Below are 23,365 nucleotides of genomic sequence, written 5' to 3' on the forward strand. Positions count from 1 at the left end.
CATTCCCAGGGATAAACTAAGTGAATTGTTAGCACTTAGTTTAAGAGAGGATGTTAAGAGTTTGTTTCAGTTTAGAGTTTGTTTCGTGTTGAACTAGTCTTTAGGTTTCCTGATTTCCTGCTTGAATAATTCCTATTGTTTAGGAATTCTGTTATTTCTGTTAGCTTTCCTTCTCTGTATCAAGTTCTGTAAATGACTATATATTTAGTCTTAGAACATCTCAATAAATCACGAACTTATTTTCATTCTCTTATATTATTTCTCAGCAAACACCAAAACAATTCCAACAGTAATGTCGTCTGTGGCAGTCAAAAGATAAGGCAAAAATATTATAACTCGTTGGTGGGGGGAAAAATAAAATACTCATACTTGTCATAATCATCTCCGCGGTGTCTTACCTGCCTACTAGGCTTGCAAGGTGTTCAGTGAGTCTGTGAATTAGTTGTGGTGCGCGTAAGCTGGCCCGGACACCCCAGGTTACCAAAAAAAAAAAAAAAGTGCCTCCTTCCTAACTCGTAGCTATCATGTGTTGATACAGGGATGCACAACATTTAGGTAAAACTAGATATTGACACGTGATTTTCAGCGGGTTAATATTAATTTTTTAAAAATTATAAAAAAATATTAAAAATATAAAATATATTAAAGAATCATTTCAATCCAATAACTTAAGCTATTAGGTGAGGTCTTAAGATATAATTTATATTATTTTTTAACACACTCCCTTAAGTGAAAGCCCTTTGGGCTTGAAACTTGCATAGACCCACATTACCTTGTGCTTCATTTTTATCAAATAAATAGGGATTGTGAGATTCGAATTGGTGACTGCTTGGTTATCAAGGCTCTGATACCATGTTAAAGAATAATCTCAGCCCAATAGCTTAAACTAGTAGGTAAGATTCCAAGATATAATGTCATACCAAGCCCTACGTTGCTAAGCTTGGTTTGTTGTCATGTCAATTTGCTATCATTTCAAGTGTCTTAGGTGTGGCATCCATGCCAGACCCAAACGAATTGGGTCTGCTAGCAACTCACTCACTTGGAAAGAAAAAAAAAAAGCCAAAGAAACGTCTCGCGAAAAGATGAGAAATTAAAAGTGAAACTACTATTATAATATACAATGAAATCTCTCTTGATCTACATTGATTTTTCCTCACCATTTAGCTTTTGTTATAACTAGTCATTCCACATGTTATAATTGTTTTTTGTTTTTAATATATTGGTATTCATGTTGCTTCAATATGTTTTTTTACATTAAAAACAGTCAAGATATAAATTAAAAAGCCTATGGAAGCAAGATCAAAATATTTTATAACATAAAATGAGACTCTCATCCGATTGTGTTTACTAATCTTATTTATTTAAATAAATAAAAGATAAATATGCACCCTAAAAAACTCATAACTTAAAAGATAAACACAAATAAACTAATTGAATAAACTCACGCCATAAAAATATTACGCAAGGCCGAACACATCAGCAATATAATTTAAAAATAAATATTTTTTATTTTAAAAAATAAACTTCATTTGTACAAAAACAAATTATAGATGAATTAGAATAATACCTTGAAAAATAAAATAGAAACAAAACAACTAAAAAAACTTATATTAAAAAAAGGCATGCAAAAATCATGACTTGGGTCATGAGATCAGGATAAATTCTTAGAAAAAAATTAAAGATAATATAAAAACCAATATTAAAAACAAAATAATGCAGAACAATACGATCGTACAAAGCCGAATTCTCAACAAATTAAATGTCAAAAGATGAAACAATGAAAAAACATAATTACACAAAAGGATAAAAAAAAAATGAGGGTGAGAAAAAACATTAATTAGAGGGATAAAATTTTTCAATTGGAGGGTTTGATTGAATTGAAAAATAGCTTTAATAAAATGAGAAAAAAATCAAAATAATAATAGTCGAACTGAAAAAAAATAAAACAACGAAAAATTTGATTGAATGATGAAATTGAAAGAAAAATAATTTCAACAAAAATGCTGATGATAAAATTAGAAATGAAGAACAAAATGAAAAACCAAACATATGAGAAATTACAATTGAAGGACTAAATTGAAAAGAATAAAACTTGTATAAATGGAAAAGAAACGAAATAAGAAATTAATAAAATGAGGATTGAAATTGAAAAGTAAGAAACAAAGAGGACAATGATGTACATTACCTGTCCGGAGAGAGAAACGAGGGGGGGAAATCAAACAACCATCGACGACAATCCGACCACTGTAAGCTATCACGTGCCGCTCCAAATGAAAGAGGACACTGAATGGCATGGACACCACCCACGTACTGGGTAATTTTTTGGGGAGAAGAGAGAGAAGAAGGAGAGAAAAAAAAGGCCTATTGGCGCTAAACTAGATCACCACCAATGACATGCGTCGCACCAATAGGAAGAAGACACGACGACGCTTCCAATGACTCGAATGGTGTGGGCGCCTCCCAAGCGCCCCATGGTGTGTCATGCGCGTGACCAGCTTTTTGGTTTTTTTTTATTTAGTCAAATACAAAATTTTCCTTGAGCTAACTTTGTAATCACAAAAACTCATTGTGAAAAACCAAAAATATTCCTTAACCTCATGCTTATTTTTTTTTTACTTTAAGGGTAGTTTTGTTGCTTTAACATGCATTTTAATTGTTTATTATTTTTTATTTAGAAAAATACCAAATTATCCCTTAACTTAAATTATAATAACCAAAGAGCCATTGTGAAAATATAAAAATACCCCTTAACACCAGATTTAAGCTTTTTGTTTTCAAGAATATTTTGATCGTTTCACTGAGCAATCAAAATAATAAAAAAGTCATCACATGCAAACAATAGTTTTTAGTGTACATCAATAGTAATTTTCCAAGTTATTTTAGGTTATTTAAATTATATTTATATTATTGGGAATTAAATTCAGAAATCATGTTTATTTTTCTTCATTTCTAATTCTTTCTTATTCCATCATCTCATTTAATCCAGGAGACCAGGAAGAAGACCGATTTTAAGACCCATTTTGGTCGCTCTCTTTAAATTTTTACTAATGTATTTTTTTATATTCGATTTGAACAGTAAAATGAAAAGAAATTATATATATGGAATTTATATTTTAGGTTCAGATCCACGATATCCATTTGGACTAAGAATTCGATTTTGTGAAAGATAGCTCATAGGTTCTTTTTAAATTTTCCAGATATTTAATTTTTTTTTAAAATATAACCTGTTTGAGAGTATGATTACGGTTGTTTTTCATGTTTTTCATTAAAAAATAAAACAAAATAATATTTTTTATTTTTTAAAAATTATTTTTTTATATCAGCGCATTAAAATAATCTAAAAATACTAAAAACATATTAATTTAAAGTAAAAAAAATAAAATAAAAAAACTTTTGAAATGTAAAAAAAAAAAAAAAAAAACTCCTATGTGTGTTTCTATTTAATTTTTTTAATTGTAAACAACTATGTTTACGAAGAACACTATATTTTTTTTATTGTATTTAGATTTTTACTAGTTATTTTTTAGTTGTTTAGTTAAATAGTTGCCAAGTGATGTCAGTAATTAAAAAGTTAAGGATGACTGCTGGATCGACAAGAATAGGAATCTGAAAAAGTTGCAGAAAAATTAGAAAGGAATACAAGAGACGGACTTTGTTTACGAAGAACATTATAATTAGCATCTATTCTTTACACACAAAAAATATATATTTTATCCTTTTAATTTTATATATGTTTGTTACTTAATTAAATAAATTTAAACATCAAAATCATTAGCCAATTTTTCTATGAAGGTTCTTCATCAACTCATCAATTCCCACATATACAACCATATATTTCCTCCCATGAAATAATTTTTTTTTATTTAAAAAAAAGTATGGTTTCAACCAGAAAAATAAATAGCCACAAATCACTCATAAAGTAGACAAAATGTATTTCTCTCACCTTCCTGATACTAGAAATAAAAAAATAAAGTTTTAGATTAAAATTAATTTTTTATTTTAATTTTAAAATTGAAAAAATCTAATATTTATAATTTATAAAATACAAGAACTACAATTCTAAACTTTTTAAGACATCCATTCCCAACATGTTTTTTACTTTGATTCTTTTTTTTAATCTTATTTCTCTTAAGAAATTGGCTTATAATTTTATCTAATAAGAACCAAATTTTTTTTTTTTAAAAAAAAAAAACAAAGAAAAAAGCAACTATTAATAGCTTGTTGACATTGTCAGAGGAGATCTATAGTGCATTTTGCACAATGCGGGGCGTTTTAGGTTTTTTGTTAATAATTAATGAGCTATGAGATGGGGAAATCTCTTATATTAATGGAAAAATTGACTTAGGTCTATTTGTTTACTAGAAAATAGTTTTTTTTAGAAAGTGAATTCCGGAAAGGTGAATTATTTTTCGATGTTTGGTAGTGTAATGAAAAATAAGTTGGAAAACACTTTCCAGTGTTTGGTTATGTCATGGAAAATAAGCTGGAAAATAACTTATTAATGTTTTTTTTTCAAGTTTATTAAAATAATGAGGAACAAATCTTACAAATTAAAAAAGTTGAATGGGAATGAAATTGAAAAAAAAATATAATTTCATAAATTATCTCTAATAAAATAAATAATAATCAAAATAATAGAGATCAAATCTAAAAAATAAAAAAAATTAAAAGATGAAGAAATTAAAATAATAATAATTAACATTTCATAAATTATTTCAAATAAAATAAGTAACAATCAAAAGAATGAGGACCAAATTTGATAGATAAAAAATTTCAATTAAAAAATGATAAGGGAAAAGTAAATAACAATTATAAAAATAAAAACTAAAATTAATATAAAAATTAAATTCTAAGGGATGAAATTGAAAAAAAAATATTCAAAAAAATATATATATAGCAATCAAAAGTTTGAGGACCAAATTTGATATAATCAACAAATAATATGACATTTTTAAATTCTTCACAACTTCCAGAAAGTGTTTTCTGCCCAAAATAAAAGGAAAACACTTTCCTAGAAACCAAGTTAAATTTTTCTTTGACTGAAAAGTGTTTTTCGTTGACCAACTTTTCTAATGAAAAATAAACACAGGAAAGTTTGAAAAGTAATTTTTTAAAAATCAGTTTTTAAAAACAAACACAGAAGAGATTTGGCACCGAAATAAGGGACTTGAAGTGGGAAAAGGCAATCCAATTTCCTGCTTGGTTTGATGACATGTCAATTCTTAAAGATACAAGACAACAGGTGAAGAAAAAAGAGAGTATTTATAATGATAGCACAATTCCTGCTGATTCTAGCTCACTCATTTCAGTTAAAACACAAAATTAAAATTTCTTTTCATTTTATTTTGTTAATTCTTGATATTATAAGAACTAAAAAGTGAAATTTCATTCAAATTAATCGCTTTGACTAACAGTTTTTACATATATTATATGTAAAAAAGTAGTAGGAACTAGAATGAACAATGAAATAGCAATAAATACGAGAATATTTACTTCTATAATCTCATCGTTTTGTTTTTCTTTACTTCACAATAATTCTTTTTCATTCGTGAGGATCCCACCAGAGCGTCTTCTACTTTCTAATAGGTCGTGAACTATATCAGAATCATTCTCAACAAGTCCATAACAAGTGATCCTATTTTTTTCCATCGGGTCCGAGTAGAGACCAAAGGTCTTAAGCAATCGATCCGACAAAACAACTCAAAAGATAAAGAAGTATCATTAATTTCGTCATACTCGTTCCAAGTTTAAAGGTTATATGAGTGAAAGAAAACAGCTTTTAAATTTGCAATAAAAAAAATCGAGATTCATTTCTTATGTACAACAATATAGCAGAAATAAACATAAGAAGATGAGATCATTTGTCTTAAAATTGGTTGATTAGTGGCTTGAAAGCGGGTTCAAAGAATCAATCTAGTGATTTATTTTCATACTCGAACAAATAAGAATTTGGAAGATTTAAATTCTGCAATTGTCGTTTTTATTGGTTTTCTTATAATTTGGATATGCTATTTTGGGGTTAATTTATCAGAAATAATACTACATAGTTATGGTTCATTTACATTAATATCTAATTGAATTGAAAAAAAAAAAGTTTGAAAAATATAACCAGGACAACTTACACACACACACACACACACACACACACACTAGCTTTGATACCCGCGCGATGCTGCGGGTATTTTAAGTAAAATGTGGTTCTAATTATTATAATAAACAGCGATAAGATAATCAAAAATATTATACAGCAAAAACATGATATTCATAAAGTTATTGGTAAATTATAAAAGTTATTATAAAAGTTAAATAAAGAGAGTTAAATCCAAGTAAAACAAAAGTGCTTACAGCTAAATATTTTGTGTTTTTTAACGTCCAATCAGCTTGCGATGTTGGATAAGAAAACATTGATTAACTGAATGCTAGTTTTTTCTACAGCAAAAGCTAAGTGTAACTGTAAGCTATAAATATTTTCTAACGCAATAAACATCAAAGATTTTTGAAGATAAATAAGAAATGAGAAATAAAGATGTAATTGTTGCTGAGTATATGAGTTCATAAAAAAAAAAGGCAATTAGAAAGTGAGAATGATATAACTGATTGTGATTGAATTAATTTTTGTTAAACAAAGAGATAGTGGAGCAATACAGAGAACTAAATGATATAGTAGATGCAAACATTTTCAAGTGATGAAATGGAGAGGCGTTGTTTCTTTGGAATTGCTGGTGTAGAATCGACATCATCTCACATCAAATATAAACAACAGAGCTGGCATGTTAAGATGTTCTAAGAAATGTTAAGAGTTTATAAGAAAAAGTGCAGGAATGCAGGATTAAAACTGGTAAAATACGGCATTGAAAAATAAGTTTACATGGAGAGGCATGAAATAAGAACAAAACAAAAATATCTTGTGGCATGTCCGCGCGATATATATAAAAAACACTTCGGATTAACCTAACCTTTGTCTCTTATTTTTTCCCTAGAAAAAACTTAAAACAACTTCATTTTGGTTAAAAAAAAAAGGTTTTTCATCTGCCGGACGTGATCATGAGTCAATAGTCACCATGTTAACATACAAGGCCAGGCCAGACTGAGTCTTGCAACCATGGTTAATTAATTAATTATCTATATATTTTCTATGATTCCTGAGACTTTAAGTTCACAGGTCAATTCTGCAAAATCCAGCAGCATATAAGCGTAGCTGGATGCTTACATACTGATTCCTGAAACTTTGCATTTTATTTTGTCTATAAAGTAAAAGAACTCGACAGAAGTGAAAAACAAACCTGGCAATGTAGATTATATGCAGACTAAACCAAAATGGCTCGAGCAAAATCTAATATTGTCTAAGGTGCAATGAAAAAAAGACAGTCTTGCAAAACATATAAAGAGTCCATTAAAACCAGGAAGAAGAAGAAAAAAACTAACTTTAAAAACACCGGATGAAAAGAAAACCAAATAGCAATGAAATAAGCAGGCAATTTCTATCACCAGTAACTAAATGAACAACCCATGCGCACCGAAAAAAACAACATTAAAAAGAGCAGCTGAAAAGAAAGACAAAGAGCAATGAAATAACCTGGGAATTCTGATCACCAGGAGTCAAACAAAAAGCTGCTGGAAACCGAGTGTTCTCTTGAATGCAATGAAAGAAGCAAACCCTTCAAAGCAATTGGAAAGAGGCCAAACATCCCGAGAGTTAAAATAAAATAAAATTAAAAAGCCACAAAAACCATAATAATTAAAAGAGAAAGAACAAACACACACCAATTAGAGAAGTTGCTGGAAAAACAAAACCAAAGCTAAAGGCAACGAAGAGTGCAAGAAAAAGAAAAGACAATGGTAAATTGTCAAAGCATTTAAAGTATTTAATGCACCATCATGATATCGTCTGTGCAAGTAAAATTCTTTCATACTGCAGATAAGAAGAAAAGACTCAATTGAAAAAAACAAAAAAAAATAGTGTAAATTTTCAAAGCATTTAATATACAAATATGATAATGTCGTTTTTGTAAGTCAAATATTTTCCAAGCTATAGTTCTTTTAATAATATAATAATAACTAATAAAAAAAATTGTTTTATAAAAAAGCACAGTATTTTTCCCACACGCTAACCAACAAAGAAAATTGTTTTGTGGGGAAAGCACAATGCTTTCCTTCCCCACGTGTTTTAAAGTTTTTTTTAATTTTATATATATATAAAAGAAGTTTTAGGTAAGTCGTCGAGAACCTTTTGAATCACTCAATTTTTATTCTTACGTGTAAACTTTTTGTTTGGCTTGTTTTTTTCCAACAAATCTAAAAATGTGTTCTTATACGCTGAGCCAATTTCAAGCTATTTAGATCGATTACTTACAACCCTATCAATTAAGATCCAAATTGACCAAAACTTAAAAACTAGGGTAAGATTGTCGGTTTTATACAAATATAGGGACCAAATAAAAAAGGCGTCATCTAAAACAAAACGGTCCAATTTTTCAATCTCCCTGCTTCTCCAAAGTCGATGCCCAAAACCCTAACTAGAAATCACAGTTCCATTTCCAGCTGAAGAATCAAATGGCAACTTCACTAATAACCAAAACCCTAAACTCAATCAAAAACCCTAAACTCTTGAGACCACTTACCCGCCAATTCACCTCCATCGCCACCGTCCAATCCGAAAACCCTTCTTCCTCTTTCACTTTCGCTGACTCCGACAGCAATAGCAGTAGCAGTTGTAATGACAGCAATATATACATGAGGAAGGGACCTCCAAATTGTAATGTGAAAGGCGAAAAGGATTCATCTTCGGTGACAATGCCGATGTCATCTATGACAGGGTCAATTGTGGGCAAGAGGTTTTATAAGCAAGTGACAACAAGAGAAGCCGATGATGGGAATGGATGGAATGTGATGCTTGATTATAGAACTCTTAAAACTCCTTCTAAAAGGCCTCTCAAGTTGCCCACTCTAGCTCTTGCTAAGGCTATTGCTGCTGAATGGGATTATCAGGTTTGCTTTATTTCAATTGAGTGTTGTTGGATTTGTAAGAGCTGAATTGGGTTTCTTTTTTCTTTCTTGACTTGTGTATTATAGTAGTTCAAAAGGGCTTCTTTTTATTGCTTCGATTTGGAGCCCTGATATTCATTTTCAATTGGGTTTTTAGCAAGATTCAATTTCCAGCCTTTGATTTTTGGGGTTTATTCAATCTCATTGAATTGTTTTTGGATATGAAATATGCTCCTTTTATTTGGGATTCTGCTGTGTCGTTTGGCAGCAAAAGTCAAATGGAAACGATTCAAAAGTCGCATTTCTTTTCCCTCTTTGATTTTGTGATGTGTGAATGATTGGATGGAGTAATGAAATGCTACTTGTTGTAGCAAACAGATGGGATCAGGCCTTTTACAATGCCTCTCATGAAACTTGCATGCACTGCATTGGACAGAGTCCCACTCACCCGGCCGAAGATTATTGAACACTTGATGAAGAAATTTAGTCAGGATTTAGTATTCTGTCGTGCTCCTGAGGATAATGTTCTCACTAGTGGTGTCTATGGTATGTTATTCATCCACAAGTCTGATGCTATATTCAGTTTTGATTCATCATTTAATTGTTTGTGCTTTTTCTTTGAATTAGTCTCTTCAATTTCCTGTAGGTGACATGTTCTTTCATGAAATGTAAGTTTTTTTTTTTAGAGCTCCATCTCTTGTCTTATGTTTTCTTCTTCAATTGAATGTAAGTAGATATTTCACCATCACAGGGCAACTTAATGGTTTCATTATTGTTGTAATTCTTTATGGATAGAGTTGTTGTCTGTGCTTCTATTTAGTACTTTCAGTGAATGTTTAATAACCTGCTCCATTTTGTTCAACATCAATAGCATGGATGTATATATCTTAAATGGTTTCAAAACATCAAAATGAAAATTCTACTGTTCTTTTGCTGTTTCCAGTACTGTCTAGGAAGATATTTTTGCTGAAGTTTCTCAAGAAAATACATCCTAAAATTAATTTTAATGTGTTCAGTGAAATGCTTATGAATCATGGAGCTTTCATTTTTGGCATAAAGCGCAACTATCTGTGATCCAGAAAGTACTTTTAGAGTTGAATTGGTGCAATCGTCATCCTATTTCTGCTCCACCTAATGCATTCTTGACTTATTGTAAACAGTAGTCTTATGCATGGATATTTGTTTAATCTAAATAACACTAAATATCTGTAACAACTTGCTTTTCTGTTCTTTTTTTCTTTGTCAGAACGGCAGGTGGAGAAATTTGATCCCTTAATTGGTTGGATAAAATCAGAATTTGGCTTTAAGCCTGTTGTGCACTCGTGTCTTTTTGGTGGCAAGCAGGAGGAAGGTCTAGTGAAAGCAATAGAAAACCTTCTAAAACAAACCGATGATTGTCAATTGGCGGTTATTGATGCAATTGCATCTGCAGCACACTCTTTAATAATTGCTGTTGGAATTGTTAAGGGGAAATTGGATATTGAGGAAGCTATTGAGCTTATCAGACTCGAAGAAGATTTTCAGGTTCTCGTTCTTTATCTCTCCTCTTCACCCTCCCCTCTTTTCTCACACAGAGAAAAACACTTGAGAAACTTTATGGATTTCTCCCTGTTTTTTGCTTTGCAGGTTGACACATGGGGTTTGGTTGAAGGTGGTCATGACATTGATATTGCTGATCTAAGGGTACAAATCTCCTCTGCTGCTGTTTTCCTGGGCCTTTCCAGGAAATGACCTCTGTACACTGTTGATATTTTTCAACTCAATTGTTTGTTTCAGTGCTACTACTTTTATCTTTAGCTGTAGATCTCAAAGATCTACATTTAACTCTCAAGGTTTTGTAAGAACTTTTGTTGTGATTTTGCTGAGATGTAGTTGGTGCAATAATTGTGTCGTTTGCTTATGCAATCAAGAGAACTGATGATGCTAATAGTCTAATACTACTATTTATCATGGTCAACAAGAATGAAGTTTTGCTTATACAATCACTACTATTCTGCCTTCTTCAGTAGCCATTGACTAATGCAATTTATCATATGCTTTCCATAGTTGACAATATTAGCAGCAGATCTGTGAAAGGCCTCACGGAGTCATGGTTTTGGTTCTGTTGTGAGAACCAGAAAGTTGACTTTAGAGTTCAAGTGCTTTTAAATGTAATCGCTGGCAATTCCCTTTGTATCTGTTCCTGGCATTCAACGTATTCATGTGATTCTCTGTGCTCTATCCAGCTGCTTCCCTGTTTGATGTGTGGTTTTTGATGGTTGAAATATTTGAACAGGACATGTTCCACCGTTAATACTAGAGATACAAAGTACAAACACGCTGTGAAAACTGGGAAGTTAATTTACTGTAAGTTGAAGCCGAAGGAACCACCACGCCGGTATCTTTTCCCAAGTAAATATAAATAAAATCTGGTAGAAATAGAGGGCATGGTAAAGCCACTTCTGTTTAATTTTACTAGTGTAATTTTAACAAGCAACAAAACAATCCTCATGAATGGAATAATTTGACATTTATACCGCCATTAATTAATGTTATTAAACCTATTCTAAACTAACATGTTATTCAGGTGATTCACTGATTTAAAATCTAGTCTAATCCGGGTTTTATATAAAATTAGATAAAATTAAAATTCCTAGTGATTTTTCAATCTAAAATCTAGCCTGATCTGGATTTTATATAGAATTAGATACAAATTAATCCATGAAATCGGTCATTATGTGACATCCCGCCACCCCATTCATAACTTCACAATAAGCTGGGTTATAAACAAGGACCAGTCCTGGAACTATGTTCATTAATGCTTACTTTATAAAATGATGTTACTTTTCAGCGTTCCTTTCCTCCATATTCATGGCTCCTTTCCTTTTTTATATATATATAACGAAGTGGAGAAATCAATTCACCATGTTTGAGCTGAATACTGGAGCCAGAATTCTTTCAGTAGGGTTAGGTACATGGAAGGCTGCTGACGTACACGGAGAACGAAAACAAAAAAGACAGACTTGAAATTACAATTTTCATATGGTCTGGTTTTATTACTCCCTGAATAAGCCACAAACTTAACTTTACAAGCTAAAAGAATCAGAGTACTAAATAGAAAAAGAAACCCAATATAAAATTTGAATTATGCTAAAAATAAAAGGAAAAAATGATTTAAATAGCATTTAGATTAGGACTGGTGACATCTATTGAAGTTGTTCTTGGAGGGTAGGGTCTTTCCTTTTCTTTCTTTCCTTTTTTATGGCAATCAATACCATTTTTGTCTATTAATCTTTTCTTTTTATGCTGTTAATTAGGCTGTAAGATCCTCTTCCAGATTAACAAAATATTAAAGTTAAATAAAACTAGAACTAATTAACAAATTCCAAGCTTCACAAACAGATTTCTCAGCATCAGTGCTAGCTTCTAATATTGGATTGCAAGGTTCTAACTGAGTTCAACGTCGAGTGAATAATTAAAAAAAAAGTAAGTCGAATGAGCATAAAATCCATATTGGTAAAAGATCTTTCCCTCCAGTCATGGTAAATGAAGGCACAACACCATGACAGCTTGAGGATAGTAGAGGTAAGATTTCTCATTTGCCGGCTCTACTATGGCTAGTCTTTAATCTCCTTGGAAGCTAAGATTTGCATTTGTACAACTGTTAAAAACGAAAAAATCCTGACAGGGTATGGTTGTCTGCTTCAATTCCTGGGGCAACAGCAACACATATCTTCGAGCAGGCAAGAATGTCATTAAGGGTCTTCTTGGCAGCATTGCACACACAGAGGCGGCTGTTTCTTGATGTCACAATTGCAACAAGCAGTATCACAGTCATTGTTACATCCTGCAGAAGAATCAAGTCCATTATTAGTAGCCCGTTTCGAAATTTCGAAATTCACAATATTTCTTAACGTTTACATCTCGTTAGTTCTTTAAGAAGAACATTCAAGATCTACGTCTTATTTCTGTCAATTAATGCAAACATCTTTCCATTTTTACATGATTCACATGCCAGCTCTTACTTGTTGGACTCGAGTCGGAGTGTTTCAGGGAGAGTAGAAAGAAGGACCTTAAATTAAGACATTAATTACCTGCTACAGTTACAAACCGTGGTGTTGGCGGCCCAAGGTCGACAGAGCTGAGGAGAAGCGAGATGCGAGAGCTTGCTTGGACAAAGTCTGTACTCGGAACCATTATGAAGACTAATATCCAAGTTATTCCCAAGAACTTCATTGAAGCAATAATGATCCGCAGAAGATTAGCTGCTTAGTAGATGAAGTTCTCTGATTTACAAGGTTTATATAGGCCTATGATCTGCAGTTCAAGTTGAGGCATGAGAGAGCTAACCTATTATAATATGACTTGGAAGCTATGAATATTTCTTGAATACAAGTGTTTCCGAATATATGAACAGATCACTCCATAACTGTGTTGAGTACAAAGCTATATTTTGTTCTGCGTCTGCATCTATATTTCCTTTCCAGTGATAGAAAATGAATCATGACAATCGTGCGTGACTAGCAGACTTTTTTATGTATCATTATTATCTTAATAAAGCAAAAACCATTAGAGGACCTGTCAATCTTTCTCTTGTTAAAATGTTGTCATGCCACCTAATCGTTGGCATCATGTTTTTCATGGCTGTGGTTCTATCCTTGCCACGTTTACCCAATGTCCGACACCATTTGTACATGTTGAGAGAACATAGAAGCGTCTGCAGGAAAATTCATGATGCTAGGAAGTTTCCGTTCAGAAATTGGACATCTAGCACTTATCAGGTGTCCATCCAAGTAAAAAAGCAAGTATGAGCTCTATAATTAAAATTATAATTATCTGAGGTTTTTTAGGGTAATTCACTGTTATTTGTTTAAACCACTTGATAATAAATTTTATTTTTTATTAAGAGTGTACATGATTTTTTTTCTTTGTTTTTTTTACTCTAAATAAATTTATCATATTCATTTACTTTATAATTTTGACATGTTTTTAAATATTATTACAAATTTTTATTTGAATTTTAATTTTGTTTTCTAATTATTATATATATGACATAAAAATATTGATGATGATAATAAATTGTTCATGAAAATTCAATTCAAATCATTTTTATTCTTAAAATTTCTAAATAGATTTTGAATATGATTTTATCATATTTATGATTATTTTAACTTTCAATTACACATAAAATATGAACATATTATTTTGATATTTTTTTAGTTAACTTATTATAAAAATTACAAAATAATTTTTTAAAAGCAAAAAAAAAATTTCCAATTAAAAACCTTGTGTTTGATACGTTAATAAGAAAAATTATTATGATGAGAAAAATTCAAAACGATTGTATTTTTAGATGTGATAATAATATCAAAGAATTTTCTAAGATCTAGAAATTTTTTTCACATCTAAATTTTTTTTGGTCCCTTTCTGTGCAGTGCAGGCATAAAAACTAGTTATTAGATTTAGAGTTTTTTTTTATGGTGATTTACTGTTTATAAACATTGAACTACCATTTTCTCATTTTTAAGATTTGTTTTCTTTCAATTAAATCTTTCTATAGCCTAATCAAATGAAATTAGATTTAAAATTATTGTAAATATAATAAATTAAAAAATAAAGTAAAGTCAAACGCTATTGGTGGGTCAGGCGCTAGGCCTATTCCTTTTCTATCCCTTTCTTTTGAATTTTAATAATTATTTTTAATTATTATCTATATGATATGAAAATAACAATACCATTAATAATGAAAATTTATTCAAATTTTTAAATTTTATTCTTAAATTTTTTAAATATATTTTCAACATGATTTTATTATATTTATGAATTTTTTAAACTTTCATTTATGCATAAAATATACTTATAGTATGTTCATATTTTATGCATGACTAAGAGTTAAAAAAATGTCATAACATGTTCAAAATCAATTTAAGAATTTTAAGAATATAAAAAAACAATTTGAATTGATTTTTTATTGTTATTAGTATTATTATTTTTATATCATATACATAATAATTAAAAAATATATTAAAATTCAAAAGGAAAAAAAAAAAGATAGAAGAGGACCTGGCCTAGCGCCAGACATCGTTTCCAATTTATTTCATTTTCGTCCTAAAGATGTAATTCCTACTAATATCATTTATCCTATATATATATATATATATCTAAGGATTCGAGCCTTCTACGTTGTAAATTATTTCAAAAATATATATATGCTCCCATGAAAACGAGTCGCTTTCCGGGTGTCTTCCTTGTATCTATAAGGGTATTTAAACCAACACCAAATTTATTTAAACTTAATTAGTTATAATTAATCATCAACCATTTCTTATAACAAATTTCATGTCCATGCCACTTTGTTTCCCAATTTCTCAATTGTTCATATTAGCTCATTTTATGTTATGACGCATCATTATCCAATTTCCATGCTTTCGATTGGAGTTTAATCATACTTAAATTCTTGAATTTATGTTCTCACTACCAAATTAATGACCAATCACGAAATTCATATAACCATGCACATTTACATCCCTAATTTACACAAATATCTTGGGGTTTACACAAATATATCAAGGTTTATAGTCTTTATATTTTATTATCGTGTAATTAAATTATAAAAATATATTATTGAATCTAATTGAGTTGATGAACCTGAGTTACAGATTAGCAGGTTGACTTAAGTTAATCTAATATATCTCTATCTTAATGTTAAAAAATGTCAACTTGAGATAATTTTTAAGGCTAAATCATGGTTTTATTGATCGTTCATGTTACCTTTAGACTTGCACATCTGGACATTATTTGTTGGTTATTTGTTTTTTTTTTTTAGATTTTTTTTTATTTGGACCCGTCAAGTCGACGAGGTCATACTGAAACAACTTTCATATAATTTAATTTGAAATCTAAATTAGGTAAAGAGTTGAGTTGAGAATTTTCAAGCTTCATCCACTATACTAAGTTTAATGACCAAGCCAAAAAGTTCCCACTACTTAGGCATTTTTTTATGTTAAAGAAAATCTTGCTTTGATGAACAATGTAGCACAACCAATCATTTAGTAATAAACTAAAAGAGTTGGGGGAGAAGGAACAATAATAATTATTGTTCAACTAAACTCAATTCTGAGGTGGACTGCAAGGTTCATATGTATAACGAATATTTTGTATTTTGCAATTCCATCCTTCCAAGTTATATTAACATGGAATATATATATATATATATATATATATCTTTTAACTTGATTGTTATGTGTCGAGGAGTATTATAACATTTCTTTTAATTTGATTGTTATCACATATATGAAATTGGACATCTAGCACTTATCAGGTGTCCATCCAAGTTAAAAAGGAAGTATGAAACCATCCAGTGGTGGACCAGTGATAAGAACTTGGGATCAAGAGGTTTCCTCTTTCTGTAGTCTCATGTTCAAACCATGTGGTTGCTCATATGATGGCCACTGGAGGCTTACATGGTCGTTAACTTCAGGACCCGTGGGATTAGTCGAGGTGCACGCAAGCTGGCCCGGACACCCACGTTAAACTAAAAAAAAAAAAGCAAGTATGAGCTCTATAATTAAAATTATAATTATCTGAGGTTTTTTAGGGTAATTAACTGTTATTTGTTTAAACCACTTGATAATAAATTATTTTTTTTTATTAAGAGTGTAGATGATTTTTTTTCTTTGTTTTTTTTACTCTAAATAAATTTATCATATTCATTTACTTTATAATTTTGACATGGTTTTTAAATATTATTACAAATTTTTATTTGAATTTTAATTTTGTTTTCTAATTATTATATATATGACATAAAAATAAAAATAATGATGATGATAATAAATTGTTCATGAAAATTCAATTCAAATCATTTTTATTTTTAAAATTTCTAAATAGATTTTGAATATGATTTTATCATATTTATGATTATTTTAACTTTCAATTACACATAAAATATGAACATGTTATTTTGATATTTTTTTAGTTAACTTATTATAAAAATTACAAAATGATTTTTTAAAAGCAAAAAAAAAATTCCAATTAAAAACCTTGTGTTTGATACGTTAATAAGAAAAATTATTATTATGAGAAAAATTTAAAATGATTTTATTTTTAGATGTGATAATAATATCAAAGAATTTTCTAAGATCTAGAAATTTTTTTCACATCTAAAATTTTTTTGGTCCCTTTCTGTGTAGTGCAGGCATAAAAACTAGTTATTACCTAATAGATCTAGAGTTTTTTTATGGTGCTTTACTGTTCATAAACATTGAACTACCATTTTCTCATTTTTAAGATTTTTTTTTCTTTCAATTAAATGTTTTTATAGCCTAATCAAATGAAATTAGATTTAAAATTATTGTAAATATAATAAATTAAAAAATAAAGTAAAGTCAAACGCTATTGGTGGGTTAGGCGCTAGGCCTAGTCCTTTTCTATCCCTTTCTTTTGAATTTTAATAATTATTTTTAATTATTATCTATATGATATGAAAATAACAATACCATTAATAATGAAAATTTATTCAAATTTTTAAATTTTATTCTTAAATTTTTTAAATATATTTTCAACATGATTTTATTATATTTATGAATTTTTTAAACTTTCATTTATGCATAAAATATATTTATAGTATGTTCATATTTTATGCATGACTAAGAGTTAAAAAAATGTCATAACATGTTCAAAATCAATTTAAGAATTTTAAGAATATAAAAAAACAATTTGAATTGATTTTTTATTGTTATTAGTATTATTATTTTTATATCATATCCATAATAATTAAAAAAAAATATTAAAATTCAAAAGGAAAAAAAGAAGATAGAAGAGGACCTGGCCTAGCGCCAGACATCGTTTCCAATTTATTTCATTTTCGTCCTAAAGATGTAATTCCTACTAATATCATTTATCCTATATATATATATATATATATATATATATATAAAGCTTCAAATAAGGATTCGAGCCTTCTACCTTGTAAATTATTTCAAAAATATATATATGCTCCCATGAAAACGAGTCTCTTTCCGGATGTCTTCCTTGTATCTATAAGGGTATTTAAATCAACACCAAATTTATTTAAACTTAATTAGTTATAATTAATCATCAACCATTTCTTATAACAAATTTCATGTCCATGCCACTTTGTTTCCCAATTTCTCAATTGTTCATATTAGCTCATTTTATGTTATGACGCATCATTATCCAATTTCCATGCTTTCGATTGGAGTTTAATCATACTTATCCAATTTCCATGCTTTCGATTGGAGTTTAATCATACTTAAATTCTTGAATTTATGTTCTCACTACCAAATTAATGACCAATCACGAAATTCATATAACCATGCACATTTACATCCCTAATTTACACAAATATATCAGGGTTTATAGTCTTTATATTTTATTATCGTGTAATTAAATTATAAAAATATATTATTGAACCTAATTGAGTTGATGAACCTGAGTTACAGATTAGCAGGTTGACTTAAGTTAATCTAATATATCTCTATCTTAATGTTAAAAAATATCAACTTGAGATAATTTTTAAGGCTAAATCATGGTTTTATTGATCGTTCATGTTACTTTTAGACTTGCACATCTGGACATTATTTGTTGGTTATTTGTTTTTTTTTTTAGATTGTTTTTTTCTATTTAGACCCGTCAAGTCGACGAGGTCATACTGAAACAACTTTCATATAATTTAGATTGAAATCTAAATTAGGTAAAGAGTTGAGTTGAGAATTTTCAAGCTTCATCCACTATACTAAGTTTAATGACCAAGCCAAAAAGTTCCCACTACTTAGGCATTTTTTTTATGTTAAAGAAAATCTTGCTTTGATGAACAATGTAGCACAACCAATCATTTAGTAATAAACTAAAAGAGTTGGGGGAGAAGGAACAATAATAATTATTGTTCAACTAAACTCAATTCTGAGGAGGACTGCAAGGTTCATATGTATAACGAATATTTTGTATTTTGCAATTCCATCCTTCCAAGTTATATTAACATGGAATATATATATATATATATATATATATCTTTTAACTTGATTGTTATGTGTCGAGGAGTATTATAACATTTCTTTTAATTTGATTGTTATCACATATATGAAGTGTCGAGGAGTATTATAATAATAAATTCAAGATTTACTTTGTGAAATAAAGTTTTAGGTTGTCGTTAAAAAAAATTAAAAAAATAAAGATTAAATTTAAAAAAAAAAGTATCCCATTTTTATATTGGCATAAAAACTTCACTTTCATCCTTGATAGTTATATTTCGGCTACTAAAAAATCAATCTTAGTTTTAATGAGTTTTTTTTTTAAAAAAAAGAGTTCAATACATGTGGTTTTTCTCTTTAATCATGCAAAAAAAAAAGTAAGTCACTATAAATTCTTTTTTATTCATTTAATTGTTACTTTATAGAGTGATTAGAGGGAGTGTTTTAGGGTTGAAATGAGTTTATTGAGATTCATATGATGTTTTTAAAGTGTTTTCAAGTGAAATCAAGTTGAAAACAGGTTTCTCAGACCCTAAAACTTGGACCCTAATTTCACAATCATCAAAGGTGACCGGAAAATTATCCAGTAGGTTACAGGTCATTTGTCATAACAAATGATGTGTCATTGGTTTAAACAAAAAGTGGGGTTGCTTTAAAAAAAGTTTATTCAACCAGCAAGTAAGCCTAACCTTTTTTTTTTTTGTACATTTCCTTAGTTGTTTTTTAGATTTTAATTAATAATTTTTCTTTTATCTTTGAAATTGTTTAGTTAAATTTTTTTAAATAATAATTAGTATTTTTATTTATTTATTTTTAATTTTATAATGCTCCAAAGATATTATTATAATTTGTCTTTAAATGTTTTCTCTTATATTTATATAAATAAGTTGTATTTGTAAGATACATTTATAAAAATAAAAATCGTATGTTTTTAGCAACTAAAGTTAACCCTTAAGATAAAATAAAATGGATAGTATGAATAAAATATTTACCTATACATCTATCTTTTGTTTTTTATTATGAAGATTAGATTTTTGCTTTAATATTTAATATTTCTCTTGATTTATTACTTTAAATATTTTCTAAAGGCAAGTTTACTTTAAAAGTCTTCTAACAATACTGACCCTATTTTGACTTATAAAAGAGTAACAGACATGTGAGAAAGAGGTATATTTTATGAAGTGTAAATATTATCGTTTTGTTTTTCAATTAAGAAAATTCATGATACCTAAAAACACATCCATATTGCTAATATCTTCTTATCTTGTGTTAAAAATTAACTTGGTATCGTACTCATAACGCAATGTAGGTGATTGGATTGTTCATTAAAAATATGGGATGAATAACACTTCGTACACTCTTTTTTTAAAAAAAATAATAATTAATCAACTAGGCTTGCAGGCCTAGATTTGGAATTTTGGAAGCGTTTGGGAACGCGGTTCAACCCGCGTTCTCAAAAAATTTAAAATTTTTTTTTTGCTAAAATTTAATATGGTTTGTACGTTTTGGATCGTTTTGATGTGCTGATGTCAAAAATAATTTTTAAAAATGAAAAAACATTATTGGCATGCATTTTGACACGAAAAGTTATTTGAAAAGCACATGCAACTACACTGTCAAACACACTCTTTAAAGACTAGGAGTGCTTCGACCTTTTCTTGCTTAGTTAGTAACAGGGGTTGGTATCCAGAACCAACATCACCTAACCTCTCTGTTATTTAATTTTTTATTTTCATTATTCTTATTAAATTTTATTTTATTTAATACCTTATCTCTCATTTTTAAATTATTTAGTTTAACTTAAAAAAACAATAATTAATCTTTTTAATTGTTTTTTTATTTCTTAATACTCCAATTATATTATTTTAATTTTTCTTCTTTTTATATTTTATATAAATAAGTTGTATTTATACAATCCATTTATAAAAACAAAAGTCATTTGTTCTTAGTAATCATAATTAACTTCTAAACTAAAATAATTAACCTCCGAGATAAAATAAATGAAAACATATAAAATAAAATAAAAAGTATGAGTAAAATATTTGTATGTGAATCTATTTTTTATTTTTATTATGAAGACCAACTTCTCGTTTTAATATTTAATTAGTATTAACAAATTCTTTTCAAATTATTAGCTCATGTTTCTTAATTTATTTTATGAAGCATAAACACCATCTTTTTTATTTTTCAATTAAAAAAAATTCATGTTATTTGAAATGCAACCAAACATCACCTCATAACAAAAAAAAAAAACAATTTTTCATTGTATACTAACTCACAAATCACTATTCACTATAATAATGTGGTTACGTTTTTGCTCTTCTTAAAAAACAGTATGCCTCGGTATTGGGGGTACTTTTATCTTTTCTTACGACCCCTTAGTCATTCAACACATTTTTTTTAGGGTATATTTGTTCTTTTTTTTTTTTTTGAAATTTTTACATGGTACAAGTTTTTTTTTGAACTAGTTAGAGGGTATATTTGTTCTCTCTTTTTTTGAATTTTTTGCATAGTACAAGTTTTTTTTGAACTTGGTGGGTTTTTTTTTTTCTTTTCAATCCTTGGAAAATAGTTAAAAGACAGGTTTGCTCTTAGCTTGAAAAAATTAAAATATGTGTGTAGGGTCATTTCAGTCTTTTCACACTGGTTTTTATGCTAATTTTAAGACAACCGAAGGCAATTTGGTCTTTTAATATCGGTTAATAAATTAAAAAAAGATAAAAGTTGTTGACACATGCGGCACCTCCTATTGGCTGAACCAGGCCTTTTGTTGTGTCATTAGACGTGTTGCCACATCCTTTTCCTTCTGGTATAGCACGTGTAAACAACGATGAAGCAGTTCACCGATGAGCTATTTTTTCCACTTCTTTTCTCTCTCCTCCTCTAAAAATATAGGTTTGTTCTATTTGTTTTTGGAATTTCAACTTTAGTCTTTATTTTTTTGATTTTTAATATTTTTTTTTGCCCTTTTGTAAGTTTTGTTTTTTTTTTTTAATTTAGTCTTTCAATTTCAATTTGTCATATTTTATTCATTTCAATTAGGTCCTTATTGTTTTGATTTCTGTTTTTTTTTTCTTGGTTCTTTTGTAAAAGTTTTATTTATTTTCAATTTAATCCTCAGTTCTAAGTTTTCAAATATAATATTTTTCAATTTGGTCATTCTTCTTTTAATTTATTATTTTTTCCTTGTTTCTTTTGTTAAGGTTTTGGTTGTTTTCAATTTCACCCTTCAATCCAAGTTTGTTGTATTTTGTTTTTTTGTTTTTTCTAGTTTGATCCTCATATTTTTTACTTTATTTCTTTTGTTATTTTTTTGTTTTCAATTTAACCATCTAATTAAAGGATTGCTCTTGCCCACTAATTTATTTTTATTTTGATTTTTATCCTTCTTCTTTGATTTGCTATTTTTTTTTTAATTTTAGTTCATTTCATGCAATTTATTTTTTTTTTCCCGATTTGATCTTTAGTCATTTAATTTGTGAAGGACTAGACTTCTTGGTTTTTCCATGCATGATACTTTCGGTCTAATGAAATGTGTCATGTGTTTTAAAAGTTATCTATCGTATGATTTCAAACCCAACTCATGGGTTAATCCAGGGTAAGTCTTGGGTCACAGATCAAATGGGTCGACCCGGTTAAACCCGAGTCACCCTATTTTTTTTTATTTTATAAACATGTAGAAATGACATCATTTTAAAAAAGAAAAAGGTCGATGGGTTTTTACTAGGTTTTTCAAAGGCTAATTGGGTTATGGGTCAACATGGCTTGTTGACCAGATCATACTAGGTCAATTCTCCCCCTGTTGTTAAAACTTAGTCATGCCTAGACCCTGAATCACCTGGATCACGAGTTCAACCCCAAGTCGGGTTTTAGAATAATGATCTGTCAGGTTATCCCAATCTTAATATCTTCATTGCAAGTTTAGAAAGTTAACGCAGGTTGACATCTTTTTTCACTTCTTTTATTATATATATTTTTATTTTATTTTGATCTTTATTCTTTTGATTTGTGATTTTTTTTTGTCATTTTATACAAGTTTTATTGGTTTTTAATTTCATCACTCAATCCAAATTTATGGTATATTGTTTTTTACAATTTGGTTTTGATACTTTAGATTTTTTTTTAATCTTTTTGTTAAGGTTATTATTCTTTTCAATTTAACTCTCAAATTAAAAATTTGTTGTTGTCCTCTAATTTATTTTTTTATTTTGATTTTAACCCTCATTCTTTTAATTATTATTTTGTATTTTGAATCTTTTTGTGTGATTTATTTACTTATATCCAATTTTATCATTCAACGTTTTATTTCTTGAGGATTAAGCTTTATAGTTTTTCCATGTATGATACTTCTGGTTTCATAACTTGGGTCATGGATTAAAAAAGTTAACGGGGGTTGACATTATTTTTTTGAC

At 28.7% G+C, this 23,365-nt stretch overlaps 1 protein-coding gene and 1 long non-coding RNA gene across 2 annotated transcripts; one reads left to right on the forward strand and one right to left on the reverse strand.

Annotated features, from left to right (window-relative positions):
- Positions 1-8,460: 8,460 nt before the first annotated feature.
- LOC7467681 (uncharacterized) lies at positions 8,461-10,967 on the forward strand. Its single transcript, XM_002300037.4, has 4 exons — positions 8,461-8,988; positions 9,357-9,531; positions 10,232-10,509; positions 10,612-10,967. Exons 1-4 carry the CDS (start codon positions 8,554-8,556, stop codon positions 10,714-10,716), a joined length of 993 nt encoding a protein of 330 aa, XP_002300073.2. The 5' UTR covers positions 8,461-8,553; the 3' UTR covers positions 10,717-10,967.
- Positions 10,968-11,969: 1,002 nt separating this feature from the next.
- LOC18095337 (uncharacterized) lies at positions 11,970-13,590 on the reverse strand. The gene is made up of 2 exons (XR_002980057.2): positions 13,059-13,590; positions 11,970-12,811 (listed from the first exon to the last, which is right to left on the reverse strand). It is a non-coding gene; the product is annotated as an uncharacterized LOC18095337 (long non-coding RNA).
- Between the last annotated feature and the right edge of the window lie 9,775 nt (positions 13,591-23,365).

This window comes from Populus trichocarpa, chromosome 1, assembly GCF_000002775.5.
Source record: "Populus trichocarpa isolate Nisqually-1 chromosome 1, P.trichocarpa_v4.1, whole genome shotgun sequence".
Taxonomy (NCBI): Eukaryota; Viridiplantae; Streptophyta; class Magnoliopsida; order Malpighiales; family Salicaceae; genus Populus; species Populus trichocarpa.